Source organism: Psammomys obesus, unplaced genomic scaffold (genome assembly GCF_907164565.1).
Source record: "Psammomys obesus unplaced genomic scaffold, mPsaObe1.curated_primary_1811, whole genome shotgun sequence".
NCBI classification, from domain to species: domain Eukaryota; kingdom Metazoa; phylum Chordata; class Mammalia; order Rodentia; family Muridae; genus Psammomys; species Psammomys obesus.
In genome coordinates this window covers 31803033-31817142 of record NW_026585504.1, presented here as the reverse complement: position 1 = coordinate 31817142, position 14110 = coordinate 31803033, and the positions used below count along the sequence as shown (strand labels likewise).

The window sequence follows — 14110 nt, the reverse complement described above, 5'->3', positions numbered from 1 at the left end:
TATATATATATTCATATGTATTTGCAGATAATGACTGTCCCATAAGTTACTTGAAATCCTGTATCTCTTTGTCCTCTGTGTAAACATATATTTCAGGTAAATAAGTTTAGCAAACTTATTTATTTATTGGACACTTTTCACCTTTCAAGTTAATGCATTAAAAAAAATTTAAACTGAAAAGAACTACTTACTGTGTATATGTGGACATAGCAGGTAGGAATTTGTGTATGTGTGTGTGTTTGTATTGTATTAATGTGTTCCTATCGATGTGTGTACCTGTGTGTGGACCTCAGAGGTTGATGTCAAAGGATCTTGACAGCCCTGATAGTGCTCTACCTTGATTTTGAGACAGGCTCTTTTGCTGAGCCTGGAACTGGTCTATTAATCTATGCTGGCTGGCCTATGAGCTCCAGAGATTTGCCTGTTCTGGTATTACAGACCTGGTGCACCACCAGCCCTTAGGCCCTCGAGCCTTTATAGCAAGCGCTTATTGACTGAGCCATCTACTCAACCCTGGAGTTAACACTTTTGAAGGCCTAAAACATACCAGGCAGTACTAAGCACCTTGCCTAGCAATACTAGCCTGTTACAGTTTTCCTGTCCACCCCTTCATTGCAGGTGACAAACTACGACTCCAGGTGTATGAGAACTGTGAGGATGATTGTACTGCTAAGTAGATGACAGAATCAATATTAAAACCAAGTTTTTAGTACTAACTCCAACATTCATGATCTTTTTAGCGTTCTGGGCATTCTTCCAAACAGACACTCTTGCATGCATCTGCTCCTTTCTTTTTTTTTTTTTCAATAGCATGACATTTATAAAGTTGTTCATGGTTTTCCATACTAATGTTATTGCCAACATGGCTCAAATGAGGAGTGTTCCTTAAACATAAACATTAGAGGTACCTTTTAAACACACCTACTGTAAACTGATTGCACTAAAAGCCCTTGTAATTGGTCTCCTCCTAGCTTCATTCTTTGGAAAATGTTTTTGTAATTCTTCCCACTGGGAGATCGAATATATATGTATATATATATATATGTGTGTGTGCATATATATATATATATATATATATATATATATAATCTGAGCTGGTGTTGTGTTTGGCTTTAGCCAGTATGATATGGTGAAATAATAGAAAGCTAGTTCTGGGCTTTGGCCACCAGGAGCTATGTAACCATCCATTTTCTTCCTCGGTCCCTGATAGGCCTACAAAACGCCAGCTGGTGGCATGTGGAATACATATGGAAACAAACTCTTGACATCCAAGATGAAACCATCCTAGATCAGGCAGCATCTCTCTGAGCAGTTTATCAACAGCATAAACATGAATGAATCAACTGAGCCAGCCTGGACCAGCAGATGCCCTGTATCAGCCCGCAGACTTGGGAGAAATAAGTAAATGTTTGTTATTTTAAGCATCTAATTTTGGAGCTCATCTTACTGCATCAGCAGTTAGCTGATGCAACCAAAATTCCTTTTTAATTGGGAGTCAACAGAGGCAAAACATGTAATCTTTCCATTTTTAGTCTCTTCTCCAATTTAGACTGATTTCCCCCTAGATTGGATGGACTATCTTCCCCTGGGATCTCCCTCCACCATTTTGAGAATTTTCTTCATTTCCTCACCCTCACGTCTTTCCCTTTCTTGATAACACTTATTTTAAGTAGAGTGCACCCTCTGGGAATCACCCAACATGAATACTGTGCGTATCTGAAATGTCTCCATTCTCTAACCCTTAATTTGTATCTTAGCTTAGTCAAAAGTCTAACCTGGAAATAATTCCCTCAGTTTTTTTTCTTCTTCTTTAAGTATAGTTAAATGAGTTTAATTTAACTCAGGCTAAACAGAACATCTTCATGAGGTTCATTTAATTCAAGTGAGAGCATCCAATTCTGTCTTCTTGAAGGCCTGCTATTATTTTTACAGTTCTTGTTACCTTTTGTTTGATGCAGGTACTACAAGAACACAGATATTCACTGTGCAGCCAGGCTTAGTGTGGTTATTTTTCTTGGAAATACCCAAGTCTCTGGGGAGGTCTTTTGAGGGCACCTTCCATTTGGGAAGTTTCTCCTAGGCAGAAAATGTTCACCCTACCATGTCTCTTGGCCTTCTTTCTTCAAAAGAGACTAGTGAGATGTCTGATTCTACCCCAGTTATTTTGTGGTCTGTTTGTTTTATTTGACTTTTTGAGATAGGGTCTTCCCAGGCTGGCTTATCAGGCTTAAGAACTCCCTACCTGGTTTGAATCCTGAGATCTGGGATCATGGGTACACACTATCTTATCGAGCTCCACAGCATCATGCCCAGGCCCTAGTTTGTCTCTTGGTTCTATGTCTAATGTACACATTTCCTTTCTAGAAAATACAGGATCATCTCTTTCCCCAGAATGTTAAGAATTTTGAAGACACTGTGACTCGATATGGTTTTGTCTATTTCACTAAACATTCACCTTGTTGTTTTGTTGTTGTTGTTGGTGGTGGTGGTGTTTTGGGGTTTTCTTTTCTTTTCTTTTTTTTTTTTTTTTTTTTTTTTGGTTGGTTGGTTATTTTTGTTTTGTGTTTTGAGACAGGGTTTCTCTGTGTGGCCTTGGCTGTCCTGGACTTGCTTTGTAGACCAGGCTAGCCTTGAACTCCCAGAGATATATCTGCCTCCACTTCCCTACCTACTGGGATTACAGATGTGTGCTGCCACTGCCAGCTTCACCTGGTTCTTATCAGGTATCCATAGTCATAAATTGTGGGAAATTTTCTTGATTGGTTTCTTACATGATCTCTCCTCTCCACTGCCATAGTTTCCTCTGTGTCTTCTGTAATTTTTTTGTTAGATTTCCTATCAGAGCTCAGTGTTTGGAATGTATATCTCTTTGTTTCCATTTTTTTGTTTTAGTCATTGCCTTTGCAATAATATTTCTTCAACTTTATCTTACAAACCTTCCCTTGGCATTATTTTTAAAAATCTGTGCTTTCACATTGAAGTTTTTGAAAGGTCCATCTTGAGATACAATGTGAGTGTCCTTTCTCACCTGAGAGTTCAGTCCTTGCTTCATGCTTTGCCTTTTCTCTTACTGAGGCTGCTAATGACAGTTTGTATTTGTTTTATTTCTTCTCCATGAATTGCTTCTACCTCTTCTAAGTGGCTTTATCTTATTTGCTTTAGTCCTTGTGTTTTGATGCTATGTGCTTTCTGAAAGGACTTAGTACTCTGTCTCTTACTTAATGTGCAAAGTGAGGCATAGAAAACTGGGTGCCTGATGAAAAAGTCTGAGACGTGATTCTTACTGACTAGCCCCTGCCTGTTTCCCTGGGGCACTATCATATTAGTGTCTTCAGACTTTTTTCCAGGCTTATAAAATTCCCTAGAAAGGCTGAACTTCTTGAAGGAAGCAAGACTCTCTGCCAGGGTTCTGAGAGCCAAGGAGAGGGAGAAGGCCTGGGAATTTGCACATTTCAATTTGTGTGTGTGTGTGTGTGTGTGTGTGTGTGTGATGTTTATATTGTTAAGTGTTGCTCTTAATCATTTCACCCTCTCTAGAGAATATAATTCGGCTTCTCTGTGGGGACTGTGAAAGGACCATAAACTAGGTTGCATTGAGAGGGGGAGGCACCTGGGGTTTCAACTGCCTCTTGCAAAGGCTCTGAACTCCTCAGCCTTCCTCATCATTTGCAGGATAGCGATCTATGTCAACCCCTGTGGCACTCAGCTGATAAGTTTGATTATTTCCCAACTTTTTCTCACTGACTGAGGATTGCATGCTTCCAAAGTTTTCAGCCAGTTACCAGTTAGCCATCCTTTTCCAGCTTCAAAGTATTGTTACTGTCATATCTTCTTCCAAGCTCCTTTTGAGAATAGCTCTCCATTTTATATATTGTCTTTTTGTGTAAGAGGGGGTCTCTTGTATTCTGGCTGGCCCAGCATTCACTACTTGTCCACAGATGACCTTGAACTTATGATCCCACTGCCTGTACCTTCCAAAAGCCAGGATCACAGGCACCCACCATCACAACATGTGTAATGCTGGAAACGGAACCTAGGCCCTTGTCTATGCCAGGCAAGTTCTGTCTCAACTGAGCTATAGCCCTAACTGCTTCTTCACTGTGGGTAAGAAGCTGTTATGTTGGATGGAGGTGTATGTTCACTGCTCTCTTAAACCGGAAGACCGAAGGCAGCTCTAAGCATTTTAGGGTTACACTCCACAGCCCCTGACTCACTTTAGATGATCCTGAGCCGCAGATCTCCGTGGGACAGTCAAACTTCCTCAACACTAATCTCAAGTATGGAAGCTCGTTCAGATGTTGGTTTGATATTTCTTTCTTTAAGAAAAAATAAAAAATAAAAAAAGAGGAAACTGGGTATGTTGATACATGCCCGTAATCCCAGCACTTGAGAGGTAGAAGCAGGATGATCAAGGGTTCCAGGGTTGGGGAAATGACCCAGTAAATAAAATATTCCTGGCACATGTGTGCAAACTGGAGCTCAGATCCCCAGAACCCACATAAGATATTGGGTGGGCACAGTGGCTCACCTGTAGCCCCAGAGCAAGCTGGTTAGCAAGGCTAGCCATAGTGGGGAGCTTTGGGTTTATTGAGACCCTGCCTCAATAAATAAGGTGGAAAAGCCATCAAGAATAGGTTCCAATATCAACCTCAGGTTTCCGCAGACATTTCCGTATCTGTATATATGTTTACACACATGCAAACATGCATACATACATATGAATCTCTCCAACACACATAAATGAAAAAGGGAAAGAAAGGGTTCAAGGTCATTATCAGCTGCATAGTGAGTTCAGTACCAGCCTGAGCTCTATGAGATCTTGTTTAAAAATAAACAAAAAATAAAAATAAGGCCAAGGGGAGAAAGGAAGAAAACAAAACAAAAGGATAAAGGAACCTGACTCCAGCTACTTCAGAGACCTCTGACTTCTTCCGTATTACTCAGGAATCAAGACAACCACCTTCTGCCCATGTCCACTTCCCAGAGCCCTCACATCAAAGACCATGGGTTTCACTTCTTATAACCTTTTAATATCTTCCAACATATACTTTCAATTGGGTAATATACACATCATGCTTTCCTCATTATTATTGGTCAAACAATAAATATACAAAAACCAAAAGAGGGGACAGTGGTCTCTGAAAAATCAAAGGAACACTAGCAAAAGTCATTGTACATACATAACAATTGGCCATGTTCAAAAAGTCTACACATAGCACTTACACAAAGGCATAAAACATAAGAGTGGACAATTCCTGTTTTTACGAACATTTTACTTTTCCAAAGAAGGTGGCTTCTTCTTCTAATTTGCTGTAATCTATCCAGTGTTGAGTGAACGGTGAGCTGGATAAAAAGCCAGCTCTTGGTGCTGTGGGTGTCAATGTAAAGCTTTTTAAAGGTTCTTCTAGAAATAGCCATTTTATCTCTCTAGAACCTACAAAATATAGATGTGCAGGTAGGTATCTTTAGCCTCATTTCATTTTTATCCAGGGCTAAGTGAGGGAACGCCTTCAGAATAGGTGAGAGGTTTACAATTGCTGGCAAAATGATACCTTAAATGCTCATATTACGTTACAAGCTCCCTAAATGCCAGCCCCTTATTTTCATTAACAGACTCCCAGTTCATTACCTGGCAAGCCATTGGTAGGAGTAACACAAAGTTAGATTGTACTACCAAAATCATAACTACCAACACAACTAGTGGGCATGGCTAGAATGGGCGGAGAATCATCTCTGGCTCTGAGACTTGAATGACTCTCCTTGTGCCCCAAAAGAGCATCTAAACTTGGTAGAGCCCTTTCATTCCCAATCCCAGAGTGGCTTGCTGCAGACAGGTCAAAGAGCCCCGGGAAGCCTCTTGTGGGTGTGGTAGGCCAGGACAGCTCAAGGACTGGAATACATTCTAATACAAGTGGAGAGTAACGAAGAATCACCTAGTGTCTATTTCAACTAGAAAAGTAAAAGAAAACAGGTGTCTAAATACGGAACTGACTAATAGTATTCACAGAGATAAAGAGAGTCTGTGAAAGCCATGGAACTGGGACAGAGGTGGGCAGGGAAGTAGGGAGGCTAGAAGGTGGGTAGGAAGAACTGAGGCTGGAACGGGTGTTGGAAAGGGTGTTTCCTTTAAACAAAACCTTCACATCCACTCTTGATAGAAACTCAAACCTGACTTAGGTGCAACAATTTCTCCTGCTTTTTTTTTTTTTTTTTCTTTTTTGGAAAAAAAAACAAAACAAAACTATTAAACATAAATATTTAATCAACAGTAAAAATGGGAGCCTTAGAGAGAAAGTTCCATTTTACAAGAAGCCTTATTTTATAGATTAATTTCTTCTACAAGTAACCTGGGAAGATCCCAGGAGCAATGGGGCATCCTGGCTGAATAAATGCCACTAAACACTGGCCCAGTATGTGAAAACTATGAGGTCAGAGGGTAAAACCATTCTCTTTTTTTGCTAACCCCAAAACCTGTTGATCTGGTGATGAAATTCCAGTGGCGAGCAGCCCTGTGGCTTTTTGAGGGATTCCCCAGGCAACCCATTCTGAGTATCAACTAGCTTGTGAAAGAATCACTGACACATCTATGGAAGGGGATGAGTTGTAAACCACACTTCGTCATGCCAATCCACTACCTACTGTCTACACTTTCATTTCTGTTGTCTTCTCCTTTTATTATAAGGCTTCAGAGGTCCCCACCACACTGTTTTGCAAAATCACTAATAGGATCAGCCTCTACAACCCAAAAAGTTGTAGGACATAAACACTTAATGTGCCCTTTAAGAAAAAGAGAAGGGTGGTCACCAAAGCATAAAAGTAACTCCCACTCTTCTATTCACCATTCCAATTTTAGAACAGGAGAGGAACCTTTTTGAGAGTGCTAACAATAAAACAGTGCTTCCTCCCTTAATCTTCTGTGAAATTCAGCTGGGTGAGCCCAATCAGGCCCTGGTGCTCAAGCATGACTTTAGGAGGACCATTCTAATGTACTAGGAAGACTCAAATCTTGATGGTTTAGAAACTGAAGGATCACAGCACAATGGGTCAAGATGGAAGATGGACAGGTATTTATTAGATCAACTTATACCCTGTTATGCTTCTGACATAATATCCTAAACAAACAAAAACAAAAAATAAAAACAAACTGTTCTGAACAAAGGACCTCCAGGGTTTGATATTTCAAAAACAAAGATAAATAGCTTACTACAGATAAATAGCATCACCCTTTGGGGATCTCTCAGAAGCATCTGAAAATTTTCCAACAGAGAGGAATCTATAAAGAGGGTGTGTAACCAGTACACCTGATCTCCCAGCCCACTGGAAAGCAATGCCCAAGGATTGGACTGCTGGATAGGCAATATGGACCCATTCAGATTTCCTCCCAGAGACCAATCCCTCTAAGCTCTGGGGAAAGTCCTTAGCTAGTGGCTGTTACCTGGGACTAAGGTTAGGGAGAAGGTTCAATAGGGATCAAGAATATGCATTTGATAGAAGCCATCTGTAGCACGCCCTGGGAATTCAAGGCCTCTAGGAAGAAGCTGGAAGAGTCAAAATCTTAATGGCGTATTCTTTGGGCCCTCATTTCAGAAAGCAATGCTATTTTCATAAATTGGAACAGACTTTAAAAAACAAAAACAAAAAAAGGAATAGAAAATTTTATGCTAAAAAATATCCCCAATAAAAATAATCAGTAGCATATTGCATCTGTTAAGGGTCCCAGCTCCCAGTAATGGCGTGTTTCCAATTGTGGTGTCTTTTCAAGTTAATGGTGTAGGCATTACACCCCAATCTTCATGTCCACGTTCTGCAGATTCCGGGTCTCATCAGCTGTCATATAGTGGTCTGGAGTCTCTGATGGCTCCTTATTCACCAAATGTACCATTTCCTGAGACTTGCTGGCCTCTCCATTGAGCTCACTTGGCTTCCTGTCCTCCATCGTTCCATTGCCGCTGTTGATCACCAGCTTTTTCTTCTGCCCACACCTGATGAGTTTTTTAAAACACCATATGAGAAAGGGTGCACAATCAACCAATCAACCAACCATCATCATCATGACCAGCACCACTGGGGTTGTCACTGTAACCATTTAGCATGTTCTTCCTATGTGCCAAACACTGAGCATGGTTTCTTCTCTACTTCGTCTTCCTGACTCCAATGCTTCATACAGAAAAGTCCCTAATTTAGTAGCAAAAGCATCTGGGGACTTCTCAGACATGGAAAATATCTATCTAATCTACTGAAGAAGAAATCAGAAACTTCAAGAGGCAGGGCCCAGGGTCTGAGCTTTAATAGCCTATAATTGCAGCTACTTTGGAGGCTGAGACAGGAAAATGCAAGTTCAAGGCCTTCCTGAACTACAAAAATAAGGTCAAGAGCAGCCTGGATAACTCAATGAAACTCAGTCTCAAAACAAGAAGGCAAAGAGGTCTGTGGATATGGCTCAGTTGTAGGGTACTTGCCTAGCATGCATAATGCTGTAGGTCAGCGGTTCTCAACCTTCCTAATACAATTCCCTTTAATACGATTCCCCATGTTGTGGTGACCCCAACCATAAAACTGTTTTTGTTGCTACTTCATAACTGAAAATTTGCTACTATTATGAATCATATTGTAAATATGATATCGTATTGTAAATACATATTGATATGTATAATACTTGACTCCTGTGAAAGAGTCTTTGACCTCCCCCCAAGGCAGTACAACTTACATATAGAGAGCCATGACTCTACTAGGTTCAGTCCCTAGAATTTGAAAAATAACAAACAATAAACCCCCACACCGTGGAAGCTTCTCCTATAGCCAACTTTGAGAATCAGGACTATAGAAACCCAAAACTGAGATACTATTATTGTACCCCAGACCCTTTAGAGTTGAAGAAACTCTCCGGGACAGGAGGGGAATGAGAATCCTTTTGAGTTACTCAACAAACAGTCAAAGCATAAGGATTCAAATCCAGATCTGTCTGACTCTGAGCCCCGATTCTCCTCCCCCAATATCAGGCAGTGCAAATGTTTGCTTCTGAAGCATTACAGTTCCGCAGCCTCAGATAAACCCTGACGACCGTGGTCATAAATCATCCTGATCTGTGTATTCAAGAAAGTTCTGCTACTTCCTCTTTCAGTCAACCCTTTATTCTTTGTTAGTATTATTACAGCATGTACAGAGATGAAGAAACCAACACTGCTCCTGAAGGTTAAGCCCATATTGATTTTTTTTCCTCTAAGGTTTGTTAATTTTCACACAATCCTGTAACAGGACATTTGATACAAACATAAGACAAACCATTTGTGCGACTTTAAGTTTCCTTAGTAATGTTACTCAAAATTCTAAGGCAGGAGAAGGGCTTCTGTGGAAGACCGTGACTGTGACCTTGTCCTTATGATTCTGATAGCACTGCCTGGTCCCACAAAGCCTGAGTCAAAGCTTCCTCTTTGTTGCAATCTGGTCACTGTTGTGCACATAGCAGTTAGATCAGGCTAATGGAAGCCAAGTTTTTATAGCTTCAAAGCAACTATGACGAGGGAAAATGGATGAGCCTTTATTAAAAGTGTGGTTAATTCCAGGTAAAGCACAAGGAATTTGCTATAACCCTTATTCAAGATGCTATCACTCCCATTTTACAGCCATCGGGACTCAGAACCAGAGAACTTGATGGGCTTGTTTGAGGTCACATAAGTAAGAATGACAGAGTCCAAATTCAGATCTAGAGCTTCAGGCTTAAAAGATTGGGCCCTGCCTGTTTCTATCAATGCTGATATGAAATTGGAACAGTGCTCTTTACTCCTGGATGCTTTGAGGTCTAGAGACAAAACGTCTATTATTTGTGATCATAGGTTCTTCCCTGTAAGACTGCCAAAGCCATAAGCTTTAATCTCTTGTTTGGGGAAGTCAAAAATATACTGTCTCCTCAGGAAGCCCTGTATCTTCTAGTACAGGTGTGGGGAAGGGTGGAAAGAATTATGTTCCAACTATGAAACAAATGAGTGAGGACTGGGGGCACAGGCAAGGTCCACGCAGACAGCAGAGCGCATGGCAAAGAGCATTGGAAGGCTCGATGTTAAGATCTTACAGCTCTGTAACCTGAAGCAACTCACTTGACTTCTCTGAGCCTCAGTTTATGTGCTTGTGAAATCAAGCCGTTTGGACTGTCTGCCTCCCAGAATTATGGGAAATACTTCAAACAGTGCGGGGACTCAACAGACAGTCTAATGTTGCTATTTATGGCTTTTATGGATAACATGAGTTGAACAAACTAAAGCCTTGGACACTAATAAGGGAACCAGAATATGGTAAGCATTCAAGATGTGCTGGCTGCAGTTGTTAATAGGATGAAAGCCATGTTACATGAACTCTAGGGAGTGGTTTTTTCAGCTGTTTCTACTGTAACCATCCTGACAGGAATGACAACATCCTACAGAGACCTTTGTTCCCCTCCCGTGAGCTATCAGACCATTGAAACAAAAGACGCCAATAAATTAGAATTCCCAAGAATCTCATACTTGAAAGAAGAAAAGGTCTGAATCCTGGTGCCAGCTGGAGAGGAAGTTTGTCTTTGGGAAAGAGATTTCACATAGTTTTCCTAACTTGTAACGACTGCTGTGCAGGACAGCCTGTAGCCCATATGATGTTGAGTCAATAATGAGTGGAGTCATGCCTTCACCAGAATTACTTAGCTGTCCATGCCTCTTGCCTTCTATTTAAATGTTAACCTCATGTCTGGGCACTGAAGATGGACTGGGGGAAGGGTTGTCATGGATATCTTTATTTGTTCCTTTTCTCAATGTGCTCACGTTGACAACCTGCCTTTCTGTGCTTTTCACTGTGACTTGCCTGTTTGACTGGCCTATTGGGAGTGGGTGACTAAGCTAAGCCTGCTTGCTCAGAGCTGCCTGAGATCAGGCTCTGACCCTAACAGCCTCAGCACACCACCTGTCGTTAGGAAGATAACTCAAAACCTGGAGGAGAACACTACCTGTGTTATTTCAGACTTTCAGGCTTGTGTTCTCAGAGGAACATGGCCTAACTTAATTAAGTCCCACTTGCTTATCAACTGGATAGTTGAGAGATAGAAGGAAAAACAAGGGGAAATGCCTTGTAAGTATAAAAAATACGTCTGTGTATGAAAGTAGGACCAGATTAACACTGTTACTAAATCAGTGGTTCTCAACCTTCCTAATGCTGTGAGCCTATAATTCAGTTCCTTATGCTGTGGTGACACCAATCATAAAATTATTTTTGTTGCTATTTCATGACTGTAATTCTACCACTGGTATGAATTACGATGTAAATATCTGATATTTAGATAGTTTTAGTCAACCCCTGTGAAAGGGTCGTTCAATTCCCAAAGGACTGACTTGACTCACAGATTAAGAACCACTGCTCTTAATGAAGGAACTGATTTGAAAGTGAATAACAGCAGGCATGTAGACATGGCCACTGTGTTGACCTTCACAGCCTTTTACATTTCCAGACACATCAGAAAAATTCTTCAAGGGGAAGGCGCCTACAGGCTGCGTCTGTTGGGCCTCATCCAGTATCTACCAACACAACTGGCTCCTGATGCAACTTGCTCTTATAGGGAGGACAGAAAGCTATAATTCAAGGACCTTTGTTTCAGATAGCCGGGATGGACCATGTCAGGGGCGGGAAGAGTTGAGGAAATCATGGAACACTCCCATCATCAGTATCTTTCCTAATGACTGATTTTGTTTATTTTTATGTTATATGCATGAGTGATTTGCATGCATGTATGTATGGGTACCACATGTGTGCCTGGCGCCTACAGAGTCCAGAGGAGAGTGGCAGATCCCTGGAACTAGAGTCACAGGTAGTTGTGAGCCACTGTGTGGGCGCTGGGAACTGAATATGGGTCCTCTGCAAGAGCAGCCAGTGCTCGTAACTGCTGATCCATCTCTTTGATCCCTCTCCCCATCAGCACCATTCAGATGCTGTGACTCTCAGAGAACTTTGCAGTGGAAGCCCTGCGAGCTGGGAGTTAGTGTCTGTGGCTGATGCCATCCCTGGTGCAATGATCCCAAAGGGTGTCCTCAATAGCAGCGAAATAGATTCTGGTTGTGTGTGTGTGTGTGTGTGTGTGTGTGTGTGTGTGTGTGCAGGTGTATGAGCTCCTGGGCACAGGTGACTGTGGAGATCAAAGGTGGTTGGTGGATGTCTTTCTGAGTCAACCTCCGCCTTCTTTATTGATGCAGGTTTCTCTCACTGAACCCGGAGCTCAACAATTTGGCTAGACTGACTGGCCAGTAAGCTCCAGGGGAAGACTCTTGTCTCTGCCTCCCCAGGGCCGGGATGATGAGCTCACAACACCATGACCAGCTTTCTATGTGGGTTCTGGGGCTGTGAAACTCAGGCCCTCATTTGCACAATGGAATACTTTACTAGAAGAACCTCGTCCCAGCTGAGGCCTCGGTCCATCTCAGCCTCAAGACTGTTTTACAGAAGAGACATGTTCTCTCCTTCCTCCTCAATGGGAATAGCCAAAGAGGCTTGCAAAAAGATGCTTGTTAAATAAGTGAATCCCCCCTTGAGGCCTCGTTTTCCAGGAGACTTTCTTTGGTGAAAATAGGATTCTGTATCTTTCTTAAATGCAGTGTTCAAAGCTGAAAGGCTCCTGTCTCCTAACAGGATTAGATGGGCTATTAGCTTTAGAAACACAACACACGTTAAGGGGCCTGTGTGGCCGTTAACCACTCCTCAGCAGTGTGGCAAATCTGTTTTCAATTATCAAATCAGGACACAGTAATTTATGGCGTCCACAAAGCTGCTTTCCCGGTGAGAGGCTGGCTCAGCCAACTTCTGCCTGTCCCTGTTTGCCTGTTGCTAGGGTGATGAGAGCTGGCCCGGGAACAAAAGGAGGGGAAGCCATGAGGTCCTTTCTCTGCTGCTGAGGAGATGGAGAGCCATGAGGGATAAGATGGCACAAAATGCAGACTCCAAATGCTCTCAGGGACAGCTGAGATGCTCAGGGAGAGACCCCCACACCAGCAGCATCTGGGACATCTCCATGGTGACATCCTGCAAAACTAATGGACTGTACGTGTGATGCATTCTAGGGCCTGGAATCAAAGGCTTATTCCAAACAAAAGGAAATTCATATTTAACTGAGCAAAAATAATCCAAGAGAAAATGAGGAAGCCAAGAGGAAGAATTAAACCTCTTTGATGGGTCCCCTGAACTCACATATTTGTTTCTATCTAGTCATGGAAGCCCACAGGAGGTCTCTCAGATTTTCTCAAAGGTGTAGGTAGCAAGAGCCATGACTGAGAGAGCACTTTCATTCACTCCAAGCACCATAAAACAGCATTATTTGTTTTCTACAGATGATGAGAAAGCCTAAAAAGACCCTGCTGGACGCTGGGAACAGTTGCTCATTGTTTCAGAACAACAACAAAGTGTAGTTCTCTCCGGACTTCTCAGAATCTGAAGCACTGGGGGCTGTAAGGTGATGTAGAGGCACAGCAAAGGCAGCACAGTTTAGCAAGAAGACTGAACCCTTCCAAGAGGCAGTCCCAACGGGATTTACAAAAGCTTAATGTCTGCAGCAGACACTTAGTAAAAAAAAAAAATTCTGGGAAGGAACTTGGATTTTTTTTCTTTCTATTTTTTTTTTTTTTTGGTGTTTCCTATCTTCTGGTGCTAGGGTTATTCCTGTCTTGCATTTCGCCTTAGGTAGCACTCTAGTGGAAAAACTGGTTATAAATTAATTAAATATATATATATATATATATATATTGTGTAAATAACATTGAAAATACTCAAGCTTTGTTAAGATGGGAGAGAGGGCCTTCAAGGATGCGAAGACAGCCCATTTGCCCATTTTGTGGTGTTGAATGCATTCTCTTGCCTAGGAAAGTTCTACATTGCTTCATAGACCTCGCTGTGAGAAAGATTTTCCTACATGGTGCCTTGAATACTTTCAGCTGAAACTTTCAGAAAACACAAAAATAACATTCTTACAGAGAAACAAGCAACAAAACAAACATAAGATCCATGCCAACAGTGAGCAAAGATTCTAGAAGGTCCCAATGGTCAATGGAAGATGAGCAATTCTTGATGTGTTATACAATATTTTGAGTCTTGGAAGAGCCTAGCA

General features: G+C 41.7%; 1 protein-coding gene across 5 annotated transcripts in view; it reads right to left on the bottom strand.

Moving 5' to 3' along the window:
* Positions 1-6244: 6244 nt before the first annotated feature.
* Positions 6245-14110, bottom strand: part of Cd44 (CD44 molecule (Indian blood group)) — an 84492-nt gene continuing 76626 nt past the window's right edge. For all 5 annotated transcript variants that reach the window (XM_055599746.1, XM_055599724.1, XM_055599729.1 and 2 more), the window contains one exon: positions 6245-7982. In XM_055599746.1, coding sequence (XP_055455721.1) covers positions 7778-7982 — 205 coding nt within the window. In that variant the 3' untranslated portion in view covers positions 6245-7777. The remainder of the gene's footprint in view (positions 7983-14110) is intronic.